Below are 20425 nucleotides of genomic sequence, written 5' to 3' on the forward strand. Positions count from 1 at the left end.
AACTGGCTGAGCATCTGACTTTGGTTCAGGGCATGATCTCACAGCTTGTGGGTTCGAGCCCCGCCTCGGGCTCTGTGCTGACAGCTCAGAGCCTGGAGCCCGCTTCGGATTCTGTGTCTCCCTCTCTCTCTGCCCCTCCCCTGCTCCTGCTCTGTCCCTGGAAAAAAAAAAAAAAAGAGCCAGACACTTAACTAAAGCACCCTGGTGCCCCTTACTGGGGGTCCTTTTAAGCTATCAGAGTTTTCCTAGTCTGAGACCAGGAAATTGAATCAGACTTTACCTGTAGGTTTTGTATGTGGGGCCTAACTCGATCGGTCTTGCCTGCCGCAAGGTTAGACATTATTTGCTCAGACTCATCACGTGATGAAACCCCGGTGTGTGTGTCGTTTCCATCTGGTTTCTGAGCCGGCAGGACTTGAGCTGGCGAGGGGAGGAGCTCCGTGGACGCTTGCGGCCCCCGCGGCCCCAGTAGCATTGGGACCAGAGCTGCCCGTGCACTCTGCGAGCCGCCGCGTTAGGTGGCAGGGTCCCCGCCGAGGCCCCCGGGGCGGGTCCGCCAGCGGGACCGGTCTCGCTAACGGCTTCCGCCTCACAGGGACGATTCTCTCAATGACTGTCGGATCATCTTCGTGGACGAGGTGTTCAAGATCGAGCGCCCGGGCGAGGGGAGCCCCGTGGTGGAAAACCCGATGAGAAGTGAGTTCGGGCCCCGCCCCACCGCGTGTTCCGCGTCGGGCGTGGGGTGGGGTGGGGGGGCACCTCCCGTCCCCACCGTGCCCGGCCGGCGCCGCCCGCGCTGAGCCCGCCGTCCCGTGCGCAGGGAAGAGCGGGCCCTCGTGCAGGCACTGCAGAGACGACGAGAACAAGGCCTGCCGCGTGTGCGCCTGCCACCTGTGCGGGGGCAAGCAGGACCCGGACAAGCAGCTCATGTGCGACGAGTGCGACATGGCCTTCCACACCTACTGCCTGCGCCCGCCCCTCAGCAGCATCCCCAAGGAGGACGAGTGGTGAGCGGGCGGGCTGGGGGGGGGGGGGGGGGGCCGGCGTCACGGCACGTCTGGAGCGCGGCCTCTCGGCCACCGCGCTCGCGTCGACGTGGACGGGGCGGTGGCGACGGGCTCGGCTCCGGGCCGGGGACCCCCACCCCCAACCTGTTCAGGCTCGGTGCCGCCGCTCCTCGTGGCTGTCGTTCGCACACCTCGCCCTCGCCGGGGTGGGGAAACCGAGTCTGCGGCCGCGAGCAGGTGCCCGTCGAGCGTCCCCGCGTGTGTCCCGTATCCCAGCCGGGTTTGCCCTCGTCGTCGGGAGGCCCCGGGAATTCCCGTGGGAGAGGGACGAGCGTCTGCCGTCCAGTAGAACGTTCCGGGGCGAGGGGAACGTTCCGCCCTGCCCTGCCCTGCCCTGCCCAGTGGGGTCGCTCGCTACTCGTGAGCCGTGGGCTTCTCGTTTATCGCGCCGGCATCGAAATGGAAACGCCCCCCCTCCCCCAGCGCAGGATGGCAGGGAGTCGCGGAGCCGGTGTGTCCGCGGTGTGGGGCCCGAGGGAGGGGCCGGGCACGGGCCGGAGGTGACGCCCCTGCCGTCGCAGGTATTGCCCCGAGTGTCGGAACGACGCCAGCGAGGTGGTGCTGGCCGGGGAGAAGCTGAAAGAGAGCAAGAAGAAGGCGAAGATGGCATCGGCCACGTCCTCCTCCCAGCGGGACTGGGGCAAGGTGAGGCGGCCCCGCCCCCGCCCCCGCCCCCCGCCCCCGCCCCCGCCCCGCCCCGCCCCCTCGCCCCCTCGCCCCCTCGCCCCGCCCCCTCGCCCCGCCCCCTCGCCCCGCCCCCTCGCCCCGCCCCCTGCCGCCCTTCCTGGCCCGCCAGCGCTCAAACTGCTCTTGCCTCTGTTTCCGGACGGACAGGGCATGGCGTGCGTGGGCCGTACCAAGGAGTGCACCATCGTCCCGTCCAACCACTACGGACCCATCCCGGGGATCCCCGTGGGCACCATGTGGAGGTTCAGAGTCCAGGTACCCCCGACTTCCTGGGCTCTGGGGCCTCAGAGGCCCCCCCGCCCCTGGGCGAGGGCCACCCCGAGGGAAGGCGGCAGGGCTGGGCTTCAGGCCGGTTCCTTCCAGGGTGTGGCTCAGACTCGGGTGTCTGAGGGAGAGGCTCTCCTAACGGGTGATGACGCCTTTGGCAGAAGAGTCCCGCCGCTGGCTTTGAAAGTGGGAGGGAGCCAGGGCGGTGGGGTTGAGCGTCTCTGTCGCGGCCAGTCCCGAGGGCGCCATTTATTTCTCGGTGATCGTTGTAGGTCAGCGAGTCGGGGGTCCATCGACCTCACGTGGCGGGCATCCACGGCCGGAGCAACGACGGGGCTTACTCCCTGGTCCTGGCCGGGGGATACGAGGACGACGTGGTGAGTGGGGGGGAGATGGCCTGGAGTCATAAAACAAAACTGTGGGAAATGCACATAAACTTCATCATCGTCACCATCTCTAAGCGCACAGCTCAGCGGCATCAGGCACACACACGCTCTTCTACGGCCGCCCCTGCCGTCTGTCTCCAGATCCTTCCATGTCCCAATCTGGGACTCTGTCCCCATGAAGCACGGACTCCCCCCGCCGGCTCCCGCCATCCATCCACTCTCTGACTCTGTGGATGGGACTCCTCTGGGGACCCCCTGTGCGTGGGGTCACGTGGGACGTGTCCTTCTCCGTCCGGCTCCTGTCACTGCGCACGGTGTCCTCCGGGTCCGTCCACGCGGTGGCAGGCGGCAGGACGTCCTTCCTTCCCGAGGCTGGGTCATGTTCCGGCGTGTGGATGGACACGCTGTTAATCCTTCATCCGCCAACGGACGCTGGGGTTGTTTGCACGTTTAGCTGTTGTGGACCGTGCTTCCCTGAGCGTGGGTGTGCAAACACCTTCTCAAGGCCCCGTTTTCAGTTCTTTGGGGCCTAGACCCAGGAGTGGGACCTGCCGCTTCGTATGGCAGTTTTGTTTTTAACTTTTCAAGGAACCTTCGTACCCTTTTCCATCGTGGCTGTGCCAGTTTGCGTTCTTACTCGTCCCTCACGGCGTCCCGATTTGTCCACGTCCCTGTCTGCACTCGTCACGTTCTGTGTCTCTGTTGACATCCTAACGGGCGGGTGTGGGTTTGTTTTCAGTGGAGTCTGTGCTCCTGTGTGTGGAGGGCTCAGCCTGTCCTTCTCTGTTTCAGGACCACGGGAATTCTTTCACGTACACGGGCAGCGGTGGTCGAGATCTTTCTGGCAACAAGAGGACCGCGGAGCAGTCTTGTGATCAGAAGCTCACGAACACCAACAGGTCTGCCGAAGCGGGTTTTCTTACTTCTTCGCCAGCCGTGCCTCCGCCTCGTCCTGTGGCAGCTGCACAGGGGTGGGGTTGGTTCTGTTTTGGGGTGTCCTGTCCAGGAAGTTAACGTCCCATTAAGAGTGCGGTGGAGGGGCACCTGGGTGGCTCAGTGGGTTAAGCGTCCAACCTCAACTCAGGTCATGATCTCGCGGTTCGTGAGTTGTAGCCCCGCCTGTCGGGCTCTGTGCTGTCAGCACAGAGCCTGCTTCGGGTCCTGTCTCTCTCTCTCTCTCTGCCCCTCCCCTGCTCACGTGTGCGCGTTCTCTCTCTCTTTCTCAAAAGTAAACAAACATTAAAAAAAGTCTGCCATTTAAAAAAAAGGAAAAGTGGTAGAATGTAGGGATGACGAACATCCGTTTTTTTTACCTTCCTTTTGCTAAAGTCCTTCAGATGTGTTAAAGCAAACTTTTTCCCTAAAAGGCCAGATGATAGGTATTTTTGGCTTTGTGGGCCGCATGGTCTCTGTTGTAACCATCCAGTGCTGCCATCGTGGCACAAAAGCAGCCTCAGAGCCCGTGTAAATGAATAAGCATGGTTGTGTTTCAGCAAAACTTTATTTGCAGAACCAAGTGGCGGGCCAGTGATTGCCGACCCCGCACTGTACATTGGCAACGGATTTTATAAGCACAAAAAGCATCTTGAAACCGAGAAAATGACAAGAGATGCGATGACCTAAATGTTACACGTTGCATCAATAAAACCCATATGTAGCATGAAAAGGCAGATGACTATTTGGGGGACAAGTCTGCTACGGACATGGTACGTGATGGCTGTGTTCTCGTATATAAAGAGCTGTTGCAGATCAATAAGAAAAGCTAATAGGGAATCGCAAAAGACAGATCGTTCACAAAGGAAACGCACATCCTTAATGACCACGAAAGCTTACTCCGTGTTGGTAATCAGAGAATACAGATTGAAGCGATGGTAAACTATTTTTTTCCCCTGTAAAACTGGCCAAGACCTCTAACATGTTGAGAAATGTCAAGACCGAGACTAGCGTTCCACCGTTGGTAGAAATACAGATGCGGGGGCGCCTGGGTGGCTCTGTTGGTTAAGCATCTGACTCTGGCTCAGGTCATGGTCTCAGGGTTCGGGAGTTCGAGCCCCGTATTGGGTGAACTTAAGCCCTGCTTTGGGATTCTCCTTCCCTCCCTCTCTCTCTCTCTCTGTCTCTCTCTCTGCCCCTCGCTCATTTGCGCTCTCTCAAAAATAAAAAAGAAACACAGGTGGGTGCCACCTTCTGGGAAAGTTATCTATATGTATAGAGAGACTTGAAAACGTTCCTATCCGTGACCCCGTTTGGAAGTGTGTTTGTGAGACACGAGAGCATGAAAATCTTACGTGTGGTGACCTGTGTATGTTTTTAAGATTTTATTTTTAAAGTTTATTTTTTGGGGAGAGAGAGCGTGCGCGCGTGCATGAGTGGGGACGGGGTGGAGAGGGGGAGACAGAACTCCAAGCAGGCTCCGTGATGTCAGTGCAGAGCCCGACGTGGGGCTTGAATTCACGAACCGCGAGATCGTGACCTAAGCCGAAATCAGGAGTCAGATACCTAGCCGTCTGAGCCCCTCCCCTCCCCCCCGCACCTCTATACGTAGTGACACTTATCATGCCGTTGTCTAAAATCGCAGAATTCAGGGGGCCTGGGTGGCTATTCGGTGAAGCGTCCGACTTCAGCTCAGGTCACGATCTCGAGGTTGGTGGGTTCGAGCCCCGAGTCGGGCTCTGCGCTGGTGATGCGGAGCCTGCTGGGGATCCTCTCTGTCCTTCCCCTGCTCGTGCGCTTTCTCCCCCTCTCCCCCCCTCTCTCAGATAAATAAACTTAAGTAAATAAACAAAATCGCAGAACAAGTAACTAAATACGGCGGGGGGGGGGGGGGGGGGGTGCTTTGTTACACAGTTATTTGTCTAGTGGAGTACCTTAGTTTCAGTGGCTGTTGGGAGCCGTGTTCAGGAAAGCCTGGACGGTGTGGGGACTGCCCTGAGCTCACTTTCGGGATGAGAGCTGGACCCACGCCTCTGTAGTCATCCTCAGGAAGCGTGTGTCCACAGCAGCTCGTCTCTCCTTCTGAGCCACGAAGACGCTGCCGGTCGTCCGTGCTGAGCCTGACCCCCGGTCCACCTGTCCCGGGGCCTCCGTGCCCCTCGGTGGGACGGGCCTCCCAGCCCCGCGTGGCTTCGCACACCTCCGCGTGGTGTGTTCGTGTCCTGCGCCGCCTCCTGTCATAAAACACCACAAGCGGGTGGTTCGTAAAACAACAGGAATTCGTTCTTGCGTAATTCTGGAGCCCAAACCCTGAAATCCCGGGGTCGGCAGGGCCGTGCTTCCTGTGAAGCCTGTGGGGGAGCATCCCCCCCCCCACCCCGGCCCGGCCTCTTCCAGCTGCTGGCAGCCGCTGGCGGTCTCTGGTGTCCCGTGGCTTGTGGGTGCGTCCCTCCAGCCTTTGCCTCCTTCACGTGGGCTTCTCCCCCGGGTGCTGTGCCTCCGTTCCTTTTTCCTTTTTTTTTTTTTTTTAACTAATGTTTTTAAAGCTCTTAAAACTTATTTTGAGAGAGACAGCAAGCGGGGGAGGGGCGGAGAGACAGAGAGAGACCGAATCCCAAGTGGGGCTCTGCACGCTCAGCCCAGAGCCGGACCCGGGGCTCGACCTCGCGAAACATGAGATCATTCGTGGCCTGAGCCGAGACCAAGAGTCGGATGCTGAACCGACTGAGCCACCCAGACACCACCCCCCCCCCCCCCCCCCCCCGCCCCGTACCCTTTTCCCATAAGGACAGTCAGGGCCACACTAGCCCACTCTGATCTCTTTTGAACCTGACCCCCATCTGCCACACCCTCTTTCCAGAGAAGGTCAGGCCCGCGCCCTAGCGGCGAGAGCGTGAGCCTCTCTTTCACGGGGACGCCGGCCGGCCTCTCCCTCACGGGGCCTCGCTCTCCCCACAGGGCGCTGGCCCTGAACTGCAGCGCCCCCATCAACGACCGCAAAGGGGCCGAGGCCAAGGACTGGCGGTCGGGGAAGCCGGTGCGGGTCGTGCGGAACGTCAAGGGTCGGAAGCACAGCAAGTACGCCCCCGCCGAGGGCAACCGGTACGACGGCATCTACAAGGTGAGCGGCCCTGCCTGCCCCCGCCGGCCCCGCGCGGCCCCCGACCCCACACGGTGCTGACGCGGCCGCGCTGCCCGCAGGTCGTGCGGTACTGGCCGGAGAAGGGCAAGTCCGGCTTCCTGGTGTGGCGCTACCTGCTCCGGCGGGACGACGCGGAACCCGGTCCCTGGACGAAGGAGGGGAAGGACCGGATCAAGAAGCTGGGGCTGACCATGCAGGTGCGTCCGGGCCGGGCCTGCCGTCTCTCGCCTGGGAGCCCCGCTCTGGACTCCTCTGGCCTAATGCCTGCGGAGCCAGGAGCTGCCCCGCGACGCGCCTCGTCTTCCCGGCCGGTCGCTGGGGATCGGGGCAGAGCCTGCCTCAGGGAGCTTCGGGCAGCGAGGGCCCGGCCAGTGGGGGCCTGCCTTCCCGGCCGGAAGCTCCCCCAGGTTCCTGTGATCTTAAATGACTTCCGGGCACCTGGTTGCCCCTCGCGGGCTGTACCCTTGGGATCGTTCAGCCTGTGGATTTTGGGGGTGGGCGGGTGGTGTTTGTGTTCGTGGTTCGAGGGTGGAGAACCACACTTCCTTGTGAGAGCCGTGTTCTGGGAGGGGTTCGTGTGAAATCCACGCGGAACCCGGTTTCCTCCTTTTCGCCAGGCTCCACGGCGCCCCCCAGGCAAACCCACAAAACCCGTGTGACGTGGGGAGGGGTACGCCCTCCGAGCACTCGCTCACCTCCGCCCAGCAGCCGGGGCGCCCACCTCCCGATCCCATCTCCCAGGGCTCACCCGGTGCGGGGCACGCCTTTGCTGCACCATAATTATGGCTTTTCTGTTCGCTACGGCGAGTCTCTACAGCTGATAAGTCGGTGTGGGACTATTTAAGGAATCTTAATTGCCACTGAGAATCAGATGCCCCCCCGCCCTCCGCCGAGGGTCACCAAAGAGTCGTCTTCTGAACGTGATGTTTGTACCTCGGAGAATTTCAGAGGCTAAGGAACGGGAGAGGGAAACAGCCAGGGGACGGGAACACCCGCTCCCGGAATATTCACGACTTAACGATTGCGTTCCTAAAGAAGCTTGTCGATCTCTTGATGAAACCCCAGAAAGTCCCACAGGACTGTAGGTGCCTCGGAGATGGGGTTCTAACTCAGTAATGCCTGTCAGACCCCAGAGGGGCCCCAGACTCCTCTAAATTGGGTTGGCGAGCAAGGGCCCTGAGGCCACTTCTTTGTAAATGAAGTTCTCCCGGGGCGCCCCCTTTCATTCCGGGGCCTCAGGGGGGCTCCGAAGGCAGAAATCCTGCCTGGCGCCTGGGGAGGGGAGGAGTTTGCCCACCTCTGAATGAAACAGGGTTGCCTGGGTGGCTCAGCTGGCCGAGCGTCCAACTTCTGTTCGGGTCTTTATCCCACGGTTCTTGGGTTCGAGCCCCGCGTCCTCAGTGCGGAGCCTGCTTTGAATCCTCCCTTGCTCTGCCCGTCCCCCGCTTGCTCGTGTGCTCTCTCTCTTTGTCCCTCTCCCACTTGCTTACACGCTCTCTCTCTCTCTCTCAAAAAGAAATAAACATTTAACAAAAGTAAATCGCGAGGGTGATAATTAGACTCTCATTTGCTGGAGCTGCTGTGCAGCGTTTTCCAGGCGTCCCCCCGTTCGACCGCTTCCCCTCCACCCCGTCAGGGCCACGCTGCTCCCTCCGCCCTCTTATTCCCGAGAAGTTGGACAGTTGGCGGTGCATTTGCCCGAGGCTCCCTGGAGGCTGAGCCGGGAGAGGGAGTCCGAGGCTTGGAGGCCAGAGCGGGGACCGGGGACGGAGTGTCGATGGGGTGAGGTGGCAGAAAGGGCGCCGGCCGAGGCGGCCCCCGGTGCCCGGACCCCGTGCTGCTCACCGCCCGACTTGACCCTTTGCAGTACCCGGAAGGCTACCTGGAGGCCCGGGCCAGGAGGGAGAAGGAGAAGGAGAACAGCAAGAGGGAGGCCAAGGAGGAGGACGAGGACGAGGACGAGGACGAGGAGGGGGGCTTCACCTCCCCCAAGAAGGGCAAGGGCAAGCGGAAGTGCAAGTCCGGAGGTAGGTGTCTCTGCGGGCGGCGCCCACGTGCGCGCTCGGCCGCCCGCCCTCACCCACTCCGCTCTGTCCCAGCAGGGGGCAAGACCGGCGCTGGGTCCCCGCGAGGGACACCTAAGAAAAGCAAGGTGGAGCCCTATAGCCTCACGGCCCAGCAGAGCAGCCTCATCAAGGAGGACGAGAACAACACTAAGCTGTGGAGCGAGATCCTGAAGTCGCTCAAAGACGGGCCGGTGAGCGCCCCCCCCGCCCCCCACCCTCCCACTCGCCCGGCCTGGGCGGCCTCTCCCCTCACCCTTGATTACGTGACGGGTAGAGATAGTTCAGCATCATCACCACGTTCAGCGTATGGCTCAGCGGCCTCAGGCACACGCACGCTGTCGTGCAGCCGCCCCCGCCACCCGTCTCCAGAACTTTCCATCTCCCCAGACTGAGCCTCTGTTCCCGTGACGTGCTGACTCGCCCGCCCCCCCCACCCCCGGCTCCCACCATCTACTCTCTGTCTCTGTGGACGGGATTCCTCTAGGGACCCCCTGTGCGTGCGGTCACGTGGGACGTTCTTTCTGTGTCTGGCTTCTGTCCCTGCACACAGCAGTGCAAAGCAAATACGCCCCCGCCGAGGGGGCACGTCCCCAGCTTTCCCCTCTCGGGCATAGTCCCAGGCGCCGGATCGTCAGGTCAGTCTGTGCTCCGCTTTCTAAGGAACCGCCAAACCAGGCCCGTCTGTTTTCGGTCCTCCTGCTCTGAGTGTAGCAAATGACACGGACGGGTCACTGAAAGCGAGCAGCCCGGTGGCCCCCGACCGCGGCCTGTGCCTCGCTCTCCAGAGTCCTTTATGTACGCTCAGGGCCTGCCTGTCGACTCTGATGTCCTCTTTTCGTTTGTCGTGCTTTTTTGAGTTTCTTTGTTTGGCGAGAGAGCGAGCGAGCAGAGGAAGGACAGGGAGACCGTGAAAGAGAGAATCCCACGCAGGCTCCACGCTGTCGGTGCAGAGCTCGATGTGGGGGTTGAGCTCACGAACCGTGGGATTGTGAGCAGGAGCCAGGTGTTTCACCGACTGAGCCACCCCGGCTCTTGGTCCCGGTCATCCTGTCTCGGGGCCTTCGCCCTCACGGTCCCTCGGCCGCGAGGACCTTCCCCCGAAGTGCTCCTGCTCAGGACTCCTGCGGCGGCCGTGACGAATGACCACGGAGTTGGGAGCTCGTAGCAACACAAACCCTCATTCTCTCGCAGTTCTGGAGGGCAGAAGCCCGGATGAGTGCCTAGGGGCCAAAGCCAGGTGCGGGCAGGGCCGGCTCCTTCCAGAAGCTCCAGGGCCGGACCCATTTCCCGTGCTTCCCCGGCGTCTGCAAATGCCGCGTCCTTGGGCCCCACACGTCGCTCCGGGCCCCGCCTCCCTCTCACAGGGACCCTTGTGATGACGTGGGGCCAGCTGGATAACTCAGGGCAGTGTCCCGTCTCAGCGTCCTTAAACCCGTCTGCAAAGTCCCATTAGCTTCACGAGGTGACACCACAAGTCCCGGGATTCAGATGTGGCGTCTTGGGGGCCGTGACCCAGCCGGCCGTGTGTCGTCCTCCCGGCCCCGCCTGTCCCATCTTTGGTCCCCCTACCCTGGCCTCTGAGCTCCACGTTGACAGGCCTTGTTCTGCGGCCCCCAGCGGTGGACCCCGACGCCCAAGCAGCTGCTCACGAGCCCACCCCGGACTCGGGGCCTCTCGGGGCCGCTGTTTTCTTGTGTTAACCGGGGGCGGGCAACAGGTGCCTCCGCCCTGGGTGGGCGTGCTGGTCAGAGGTGGGCTCGGCTCACACGCTCTCCTTCCTCCAGTTCCAGAAGTTCCTGAGTAAAGTGGAGGAGACGTTCCAGTGCATTTGCTGCCAAGAGCTGGTGTTTCGCCCCATCACGACCGTGTGCCAGCACAACGTGTGCAAGGTGAGAGGGGCGGCTGCGGGCCGGGCCGGAAGCTGCTGAAGGGACTGCCCCGCGCCTGCTGCCACCCCCTGGCACGGGGGCTTTGCTGCCACGTGCTCCAGGCCCCCAGGCTGCCCGGGGCCTGGTCGTGGCTGTCCAGGTGGCCTCCCGGCCTTTGTCCCGGGCTCCCGTCACCCCCCTGCCCTGCACCTCATCCTCCCGTGCCTCCGGCGTGCTGCAGAGTAAAACTGGGGACCTAGGCTGCTGCTGCCCACCTCCCTGTGGCCTGAAGCCATAGGGGCCCTGTGCCTGTCTCTCCAGCAGGCCCTCGCCTGCCTGCCTTGGGAGTGTTCTCTGGTCCCCCCTCCCCTGGAACATTCTCCCCCAACCCCCACCATGGCTGTGGGTCCGGGGCGGGAAGGGCGGGCAGGAGGGAGGGCTTCCTAGTGGAGGCAGCATCCCAGGTAGGCAGAGCGGCAGGGGCAGGAGCCTGGACGGGCAGGCAGCGGGGGCCTTGAAGGGACGAGGGGTGGGAGGTGGGCCCGGAGGGTAGTCCGTTTTAGGAGGGTGGGCGTCTTAGGAGGGTGGGCGGGAGGGTAGCCTGGGAGGGGCCGAGACAGGGTGGGCGGGGGCATCCCGGGCACTGTGGGGGGGGGGGGGGCTACCGGCATCCCTGGCCCCGCCCACTCGGTTCCCCGAGGCACCCCCAGTCCTGACAGCCACAGCTGTCCCCGACACCACCCAGCGTCCCCCGGAGGCAGAGTTGCTCGGTGGGGTGGGTCGTTCTGCCGTGTCTTCTGGTCAGAGTCGGTTGGTAGGGACTTCAGTGCGGCGCGGGCAGGCAGTTTGAGAACAGGCTGTCCCTGCCTCCCGAGCGCCCTGCCCTGGCTGTCTGAGTTGCCGGCCTCCTTTCTCGCCTTCGGGCCGTCTCTGTGCAGGCCTCAGTGTTAGCCGTCACGCCAGGGGAGGGGCTCAGACCGCCAAGCAGTGTGGCGGGTCAGGCCCTTCGCTTTTCCATCTTTGGGCCCCGCTGTCCTGCCTCGTGGCCCGATCGGTGCCTTCAGCCGTGTGGCCGGGGAGAGATGCCCCGTGTGTCCCAAGCAAGGCTCTGCCCCTCCCAGCTGTGTGGCCTTGGAGAGCCACCCGGCCACTCTGAGCCTCAGTTGACTCGGTGCAAAGGAATGGAGTGACACCTTCAGACTCCAGGTGACAGGTGCTGTGCTCCAGGTCAGGCCACAGAGAAGGAGCGGATGGTGGGGGGTCTGGCCGCGAGCCTCGCCGTGGAGCCGGTGTGGGTGCCGTGGATGGACGGGCTGCTGGCACGTGGGTCTGTCCCCGCTGCTGATCCCTGGCAAGAACCTCCGCCTCGAGGGGTGGGGGGGAGGGGTACTACAGGAAGGCAGCCTTGGCCCCCACGTCCTAGCATCTGATTTTGGTTGGTTTGTTTTCTTTGACGTCTACTCATTTTTGAGAGCGACAGAGAGTGCGCGTGAGCAAGTGGGGGAGGGGCAGAGAGGGGGGAGACCCCGGATCCAACGTGGGCTCGATGGTGGGGCTTGAACTTACAAACCGTGAGACCTTGACCTGAGCCACAAAGTCAGTCCACCGACTGAGCCACCCAGGTGCCCTGACTTTGGTTTTACTTGATTAAAAAATTATCTTATTGTCGTAAAATGCCCACAATGTAAAACTTGCCTTATTCACCATCTCTAAGCGCACAGCTCTCTGACATCAGGCACACCCACGCTGTCGTGCAGCCACCCCCACCCTCCATCTCCAGAACTTTCCGCCTCCCCAGACTGAGACCCTGCCCCCAGGAAGCACGGACTCCCCGCCCCCTGCCCCTCCCCTGGCTCCCACCATCCGCTCTCTGTCCCTGTGGACGGGACTCCTCTGGGGACCCCCTGTGCGTGGGGTCACGCGGGACGTGTCCTTCTGTGTCCGGCTCCTGTCACTGCGCGCGGTGTCCTCCGGGTCCGTCCACGCGGTGGCAGGCGACAGGACGTCCCTCCTCCCTGAGGCTGGATGATATCCCAGCGTGTGGATGGACGCTTGGGGTGTTTCCATCTCGTGGCCGTCGTGAACAACGCAGCAGTCCACAGCCGGAATTTTGAGCGTGGACCCGAATCTTAGTCGTGTTTTTCGTCCCCGGAATCAGGGCCGTAGACCTTACTGGCAAGGATGCGGGAGTTTCGCGACTAAGACGGGAAGCCACAGGCTGCACACGGCGGTCGGATGTGCCGTGGCACCAGCAGGCCTTCTCCTGTGTCGAGTGTGTCCTTTCCCCCAGGCGCCCGACGCCAGCCATCAGGGGTGCACGCCCACCGGTGCTCGCATCCCTGTGTGCGGGGTCCCGGCCGGGTGCCTGGCGGCTCCGCTTGTGAGAGCGGGCGGCCGGCTCTCCCGGGCTGGTCCGCTGCTCCGCTCTCCCCACCCGGCTTCCTTCTCCAGCGGTCGCTCGGTTGAGAATCGAGTTGGAACCCAGACGGAAATCTGGCTCAGGGCCAGAGATCCTTTCTTCCCTTCCTCCCTGTCTCCCCACCAGCACACGTTTATGGAGCACGTACTACACGTGGGGGTCCTGTGCTTGGTGCTGGTGGGGACTGTCTGGTCCGTGTCCCACGAGGACATTCGTGGAAGAGGATTCCCGGAAGGTGGAAGGTGCCATTTTAAGACGGGGGGTGGGGGGGAAGGTCTGGCTTCAGCTCAGGTCCTGATCTCACGTTCGTGAGTTTGAGCCCAGCATCGGGCTCAGTGGTGACCGTGCAGAGCCCACTTCGGATCCTGTCTCCCCCTCTCTGCCCGCCCCCTGCCCCCGCCAGCTTGTGCTCTCTCAAAAAAAAAAAAAAAAAAAAAAAAGACAGGTAGGGTGAGGGCCGCTTCTGACATTCGAGGGTCATCAAGGAAGGGCCCTCTGAGGAGGCGGCCCGAGCCGAGGCGTGGGTGCCAGGAGAGCCAGAGGACAGAGCTGAGGGGCAGCGTGACCTCAGTACCGAGGCCTGGAGGCCGGGACGAGGTTGGAGTCCGTGAGGAGCCCCGGGGAGGCCAGGCTAGAGGTAGAAAGCGAGACCGACGGTCAGGAGGGGCCTCCGGACCCCGTGAGACGTCGGTAATTGTCTCTGGCTCCGTCCTGGGGACGCGGGCGGCTGGCTCGGACGGTGCCGCTCACCCCCCCTCTGTCTTGCAGGATTGCCTGGACAGATCCTTCCGGGCGCAGGTGTTCAGCTGCCCGGCCTGCCGCTACGACCTGGGCCGGAGCTATGCCATGCAGGTGAACCAGCCGCTACAGGCCATCCTCAACCAGCTCTTCCCCGGCTACGGCAGTGGGCGGTGATCCTCAAACGCTTCTCGCCGGTAGTGTTTTTTTGGAAAAAAACAAAAAAAACAAAAAAAAAAAACGTGTCACAGGGGTCTTGGCCCCCTCTTTTGTTTTTAGTGGGCTTAACTTAAACAGGTAGCTTTTCCTCCACTCCCTAAAAAGCCTCGTCTTCCTGGTTTTGTTTTGTTTTGTTTTGTTTTGTTTTGTTTTAACCGACACATTTCCCGGAGTTTGTATTACGGCTCGAAGAAAGAAGGAAAGAAAGTTGGACTTCTCAGTGTTGTGTTTTGGTTTTAGAAAAATACAAAGCCTGCAGTTTATCAGCAGAACAACAAACACAAACAATTTTTTCCGAAGATGGAATTCAAAACGCCTTGGCGCGAAGGCTGCTCGTGTTCCCGGCGCCAAGTTCCCAGAAGTTCCCGCCGCCGCCGAGCCAGAAGGCGCCCGGCCGCCCAGAACAGTCTTTTTCAAGGTGCGTGGCTTCGGCCTCCAAAGTTGAAAGCGAGCGCATCTCCCTGACCGCGCGTCCTGTCGCCTAGAAGCCAGCAAGGCAGCGCCTGCTGGCGGCCCGGGGGTGGCCGGCCCCGCGTCACCCACAGGGAGGGTGACAAGAAGCGAGGAGCCCCCTCCGGCCCCGAAGCCATCCCCCAAGTTTGCTTTCACGTGGCAGCCGCCCCACGCAGAGCCCTCCTCCCCGGGGTGAGCGGACAGGAGTCGCCCCGAAGCCGCCGCCCCCGGACCTGGGCGCGGGGCTGGGCGGGCGGCCGAGTGCCCGCTGTCTCGTCTGCCGCGCCACGGAAGCGGACGTTCGAAGCCATGTTCAAGTGCCTTTGGGTCTTTTCTTCTGTTGGAAACGTGGGGCTCTCTTTTTAGCACTGAATTGTCGAAAATGCCAACCAGATCCTAAAACTGTGGTTAACCTGTTCTTCCCGATAGCGGGTGAGTGTTTGGGGGAGATTTCTTTTTTGTCCATCCTTTCCACTGAATTTTCAACTCCCCGATCGAGAATTCTAAGAGGGAATTTTTTTTAAGTACTTTTTTTCTGAATGAAATTTTTTTGTAGTTATTGTATATGTACCAAGAAAACTATAACTTAGGGTTTGGTTGTGTTTCTGGTTTTGTTTTGTTTTCTTTTCTTTTTTGGTTTTGTATTTTTTTTGGAATGATTTGTTAATTTTTCTAACTTTACCAAAGTTTGCAGCTTTTACCTCAATAGAACAGGAATATTTTAAATCCCATAACTGCAGACAAACTGGAGTGGTATCGTTTTAAAAAGTCTTTCTTTTTTCCTTATTATTAGGTTGTTAATGTATTAGGAAGAAACCGCGAAATCCTGTGTAGGCTTTTTCTAAACAGTTCAATATTCTTTGTCCAAATTTTAGATTCTTGGAATAAACGCCTTTTACAGATGCATTGGGTTGTGTCTTCTGTCGGCGGATGGTTTTGTGGTCTGCCAGGCGGGGACCTCTTCGGTTCCCCGTATTTCGCGTTCTGTTCACGAAAGCCCCAGGAAGACAGGCCTGGCAGGTGGCATCTGTCCTCTTCAGAGGAGAGGACGGACCGACGACAAGGCGGTGTGCCGTGATTGGGCTGGGACTTTTACAGGGCCCGCCAGCCCGAGCCGAGGGGCCGCATCCAGCCTTCCGGCTTGGAACCAGGGCTCACTTCCTGCTCCCCAAGGTCAGGGGTACTGTTCCCGTTTACGTGTGAGGAAACGGACAGCCACCCCCTCCGTTAGGAGCTCGGCCTGAAGTCACACGATCCTAGAGAGGTCTCTGCGGGCCAGGGGGCTACTGACGGCCTGACACGCTCTCTTGTCTCCAGCAGAAGTTGGAGGTGAAGATGGTGACGGGTTAACCATCCACTGCAGGGAAGGGCGCAGCTGCCCCGTTTGGTCCTCGCGATGCATCACGCGCGCCCTTGAAAGCATGCTGGGTGGGGGCAGGGCAGAGAGCTAAAGGGGCCGGGCTGCCTCGCGGGGCAAGGGGAATGTTCTAGGTTTGCTGATGGTTGTGCTCCTCTGCGGAAATACTCCAGTCCTTCGAGTTGTAACACTTGGCATGGGTCATTTTCGTGGTGTGTCAAATGTCAAGTGTGAACGCGCAGAGGAAGTGCCCCAGACGTGCCCCAGGCCGGCCCCCCAGCCCCCAGGGGCAGAGCACACGGAGGTGGGTTCGTGGTCGAGACTGTTGGCTTTTTGGACGTTTCTCTCATTTTAAAAGTCACGAACAACGTCTCTTGTTAAAAATTAGCGAAACCCAGGAAACTGTGGAAATGCCGGGCAGAAGCGATCACAATATTAGGCGTATTTCTTTCCTGGTTTGCTTTGGTTTTTATGGTTATGTAACCGCTTTATCGAGATACGCTTCGCGTTGCCCTCAAGTTCACCCGTTTAGAGTGTACAGTTAACTCGTTTTTAATATGTTCAGAGTCCCGCGACCATCACCTTTCGTTCCGGAACATTCTCACCCTAAAAAGGAATCCCATCCCCCTCTCCCGGCCCCCACGAGCCCCCTTCCCATCCGTGGATGAGCCTGTTCTGGACGTTTCACACGCGTGAACTCACACCCTGCGTGGCTTCTCGTGTCTGGTTCCCCCGCTGAGCGTCGTGCTTTCGGGGGTCTTCACATGGGAACACGTGTCACTGTTTCACTCCTTTTAAAGGCTGAATAATATTCCACTATACGGATTAACCACCCGTTTAAATCCACCCGGTTGACTTTGTTGTGATCTTTTTTTAAGTTTTTTATTCACTTTGAGAGAAAGTTTACGTGAAAGCGAGGGGAGGGGCCGAGAGAGGAGAGAGAGAATCCCAAGCAGGCCTTGCATCGCTGTCAGCACAAAGCCTGACTCGGGCTCGAACCCATGAATGACGAGACCATGGCCTGAGCTGAGATGAAGAGTCAGACGCTTAACTGACTGCCCCCACCTGGTTGACTTCATTTTTCCTAATGTTTTTTTCTCAGTTTATTTATTTTGAGAGAGTGAGAGAGAGAGAGAGAGAGAGAGAGAGAGAATCCCAGGCAGGCTCCGAGCTGTCAGCACAGAGCCCGATGTTGGGGCTCAAACCCACGAACCGCGAGATCATGACCTGAGCGGAAACGGAGTCCGATGCTTAACGGACCGGGCCACCCAGGCATCCCTCGTTGAGTTTTTAACGTAAACCTCCCTTCTTTTATTCTACTCTGGGTTATAAAATTGGCTCGTGATCCCTTTGGAACATTTGAAAACTGGATATATGCGGAAAAAAAAAAGTCAAAAGACCTACTGCCTTGTGCCGGTTATCTCTTCATTTCTGTTCATTTCCCGAGTTACCACCCTGTCTCGCACCTTAGGAAACGAACAGATGTGAGCGGTGGTCCGGCGTGTGCATATTCGTGTGCGTGTTCAAAAATGTGAAATCTACACGGATGTCCAGTGATACATACTTGGAGTGAAACGGAACGTTGGGATTCCTCCTCTGCATGTACTTCTAAAAAGGAATTTTTTTTTTTTTGTTTTAAACACAAAGGCGATGCCTTTCCAACCATCTCCACTTATGCATTAGACTGGCCTGTGTGTGGGAGGGGAGTCCCAGCCCTGTACCTTGCCCTTTTGGGGAAGATGAAGACCAGTTAGAAATGAGCCCCCTCCAGGGCCACCTGGGTGGCTCAGTCGGTCAGGTGTCTGACTCTTGGTTTTGGCTCAGGTCACGATCTTCCGGTTCATGGGTTTGAGCCCCACGTGACGCTCCATGCTGCGGAGCCTGCTTGGGATTCTGTCTCCCTCTCTCTCAGCCCCTCCGGGGCTGGTGCAGAAGGCCCCCTGGCCTGTTCAGGGAGAGATCCGGGGTGGCTCCCAGTACCAGCCTTTCCTGAGATTCGCACCTGTCTGCAAAGACTTGGAGAAAACCCAGGTGATTTATCCCCATGCGAATTTGTCCCTTCGAAAATTCTGAGTGTTTCCTTCCTACTTTGCACAGGACACTTTTTTAATTAAATGGCAACGATTATGCTTTTTTCCTAACCTTTTGTTATGCAAACTTTCAAACAAAGTTATGGTGAACCCTAGAATATTCCTCCCATCTGGATTCTACAATCGTTCAGATTTTTACATAATAGGTGGTGTTTTAAAGTCTCCGTACACAAGATGAGAAAGTTGGCAACCTATTTAGGTGCTCTAATTAAAAAAAAAAAAAAAAAAGGATTTCAGAGTCTGTGAAATCCAAACACCTGGTATTTACGGTCTTAGAGGATAAACTTGGAAGTAGAATAAGGGGGGGTGGTGGTGAGTGGGGGGGATCCCCTCCATTATTGCATCGTGGATGCCGTGTTGCCATGATCAAATGCGTTTGTCTTTCCCACTGGTTAGGGAGTTCCTTGGGGGCAGTTACTACTTGGCATCTTTAAAATTAAATTTAAACTACACGAGGAATGTATGAATATAGTCCCATGAGAATTGAAAACCTCCCTGAACAGATTCACATCCCCACGGACCACTCTTTTTAGCAGTGCGGATCTATCCCCTCTCCAAAGGTTTCCTTTTCTCCATTTCAGGGCGGCCTTTCTGTGTGCCTTGACACGGATGCGTGCCCTTAGAAACCACACGACACTGGTCTCTGTGTTTGTGTCCATAACGTCGGTTGCTGGATACAGAGTTCTGGGCCATTCTGCGGCTTGCTCACCAGCGTGTGTAGGGGATGGCTCCAGGGCTGGGCATGTAGACCCACCTCTTGTTAAACTGCTACACGGTTGAAAGTCCTGTAGAGCGCCCTGTGCCCTAAGTTCCCTAAGTTCCCTGCCTAGTTCTGGTGTAGAGCACCGCCTTGGCAACGGCTGCACCCTGCGCTGCAGCCTGTAACCGCTGAAGGCGTTGCATGAAGTACCTGACCTCCCGGGGTCCAGGGTGGATAATATTTACAATGTTACTGGAGAAACTCCTGCGGCTGATCTGCATGCCTGCCTGCGGCCCGGTGCGCGCCCCACTGCTGTCTACTGCGCAAGTGGTAACAGCGATGACAGTGGTAAACCCACTCATGAGAAGCCACCCACGCAAGCCCTTTGTGTGTCTGGTCCCACTCGATTCTTGCAACATCCCTGGAGGAGGGGCAGGCGGTGGAGGGAGCTGTTACCGTCGTTAGCGACTTCACGGGGGTAACCGAGGCCCAGAGAGGTCCCAGTGAGGCGTGGAGCCCGGCGGACCTTCGAACCTTGGTGTTAGGGACCGTCTTGTGTTAGGGAACTCGGGGAAGCGCACCTAACTACCCCGAGGGCCTTGCAGGTTTGCAAAGGTTTGTTGATTGTGATGGAAATAAATTTGGCTTTTGGGGGGGGGCAGGGGAGGGGCGCTTGCTGCCTGACTTTATATTTCTCCAGTTCTTTCGTTAAATGGATTGCACCGGAGCTGTCTCCCCCCTCGGGATTTAAAGGAGTGGGAAACTCTGCGCCCAAGTTCCGGCCGCGAGTCTCGAACCCCGTCGCCGTGCCACCCCGGCCTGGTGCTGATGTTGTGCTAGGTCTCACGTACTCAGTTGCAGCCTGATAACCGGGGCGGGGCCCGGGCCCTGATTGGCATTCGCCTCAGCCAGTCCGCGCCTCGGGCTCACCCCGCAAGCCAATGCTCACTTGCCCCGGTGCGGTCGTTGGGCGGTCCCCGAGGCGCCCTTGTCAATCCGAGGCCCAGCCACCGTCGGGTTGGTGGCTGCTCCCTTGACTGGCGTGCGCCGCTTCCAATGAAAACGGAGCCGGTCAGCGGGCACGTGGGTGGGCGCCGGCGTGTCCCGTTCGGCCAGCCAATGGGGAGACGAGACCAGGGCCTGCACCCGCCCAATCGAGGCGCGCGGGGGGCGGGTCGTGCGATGTTGATGGGCCCGGCGGAGGGGAGGGGCGGAGCTGTCAGCGACAGCCAATGGGCGCGCGGGCGTGGGCTCGGGGCCCAATGGCAGCCAGGGCGGAGCTGGCGCGCGGCCTCATAAGCCCCGCCCGGGGCGCTCGCGGAGGGCTCGGCCGCCAGCGACCGAGCGGGGCCCGGCCCGAGCGGGGCCTGGGGGTGCGACGCCGAGGGCGGGGGAGCGCGCGCCGCTGCTCCGGACCGGGCCGCGCGCGCCGCCTCAGGTGAGCCCGCGGGGAGGCGGCCGCCGCGTCGGAGCTCGGGCCCCGCCGCAGCCGCCGCCGCAGCCGCCGCCGCCGCCGCCCCCGCGCCGCGCCCCGGGCTGCGGGCGGGCGCCCGGGACTCGAGGCCCAGGCCTCGGGCGCGGCCTGCTCGGGCCGCGGCCGCCGCGCTTTGTCCCGGCCCGCGAGGCGGTTGGGGGCGTTAACCGCCCGGCCCGGGGGGGGGGGGCGCCCGGCGGGGCCTCGGGCGGGGGCGGCCGCGGCCGGACAATGGCGGGCCCGGGGGCGGGAGGCGGGGGCGTCCGGGCCGGGGCCGGGGGCGCGCGGGGGCTGGGCCGGGGCGTCCCCGCCGGCCCTGCACAAAAGATGACAGCGTGGGTGGCCCGGCCCGGCCCGGCCCTGCCCGGCTGGGCCCCTCTTTATTATTCACAACAATCCTGATAATTAAACAAAATGAGGAGAGAGGCCGAGACGGAGAGCTCGCGAGCGCCGGCGCTCCCAGGCCCCGGCCAGCGCCCGCCTGCGCGTCCGCCGCTCTGCGCGCCCCGGTGGGGCCGCCCGGGCGCTGCCCGGTGGCGCCCCCCGCCGTGGCCGTCGC

General features: G+C 60.4%; 2 protein-coding genes across 11 annotated transcripts in view; both read left to right on the plus strand.

Annotated features, from left to right (window-relative positions):
* Positions 1–15151, plus strand: part of UHRF1 (ubiquitin like with PHD and ring finger domains 1) — a 34397-nt gene extending 19246 nt beyond the window's left edge. For all 3 annotated transcript variants that reach the window (XM_053896808.1, XM_053896809.1, XM_053896810.1), the window contains 12 exons: positions 596–696; positions 821–1007; positions 1589–1712; positions 1902–2009; positions 2294–2398; positions 3200–3306; positions 6299–6461; positions 6542–6679; positions 8350–8509; positions 8585–8739; positions 10333–10437; positions 13604–15151. In XM_053896808.1, coding sequence (XP_053752783.1) covers positions 596–696; positions 821–1007; positions 1589–1712; positions 1902–2009; positions 2294–2398; positions 3200–3306; positions 6299–6461; positions 6542–6679; positions 8350–8509; positions 8585–8739; positions 10333–10437; positions 13604–13750 — 1600 coding nt within the window. In that variant the 3' untranslated portion in view covers positions 13751–15151. The remainder of the gene's footprint in view (positions 1–595; positions 697–820; positions 1008–1588; positions 1713–1901; positions 2010–2293; positions 2399–3199; positions 3307–6298; positions 6462–6541; positions 6680–8349; positions 8510–8584; positions 8740–10332; positions 10438–13603) is intronic.
* A 4560-nt stretch (positions 15152–19711) lies between these two features.
* Positions 19712–20425, plus strand: part of KDM4B (lysine demethylase 4B) — a 131065-nt gene continuing 130351 nt past the window's right edge. For 4 of the 8 annotated variants that reach the window (XM_053897917.1, XM_053897919.1, XM_053897920.1 and 1 more), the window contains exon 1: positions 19712–19830. The gene's annotated coding sequence lies outside the window, so the exon portion shown is untranslated. The remainder of the gene's footprint in view (positions 19831–20425) is intronic. The other 4 variants (XM_053897918.1, XM_053897921.1, XM_053897922.1 and 1 more) reach the window with 3 other exon arrangements.

This window comes from Panthera pardus, unplaced genomic scaffold (assembly GCF_024362965.1).
Source record: "Panthera pardus isolate Hobbes unplaced genomic scaffold, ASM2436296v1 HiC_scaffold_8, whole genome shotgun sequence".
Classification (NCBI taxonomy): Eukaryota; Metazoa; Chordata; class Mammalia; order Carnivora; family Felidae; genus Panthera; species Panthera pardus.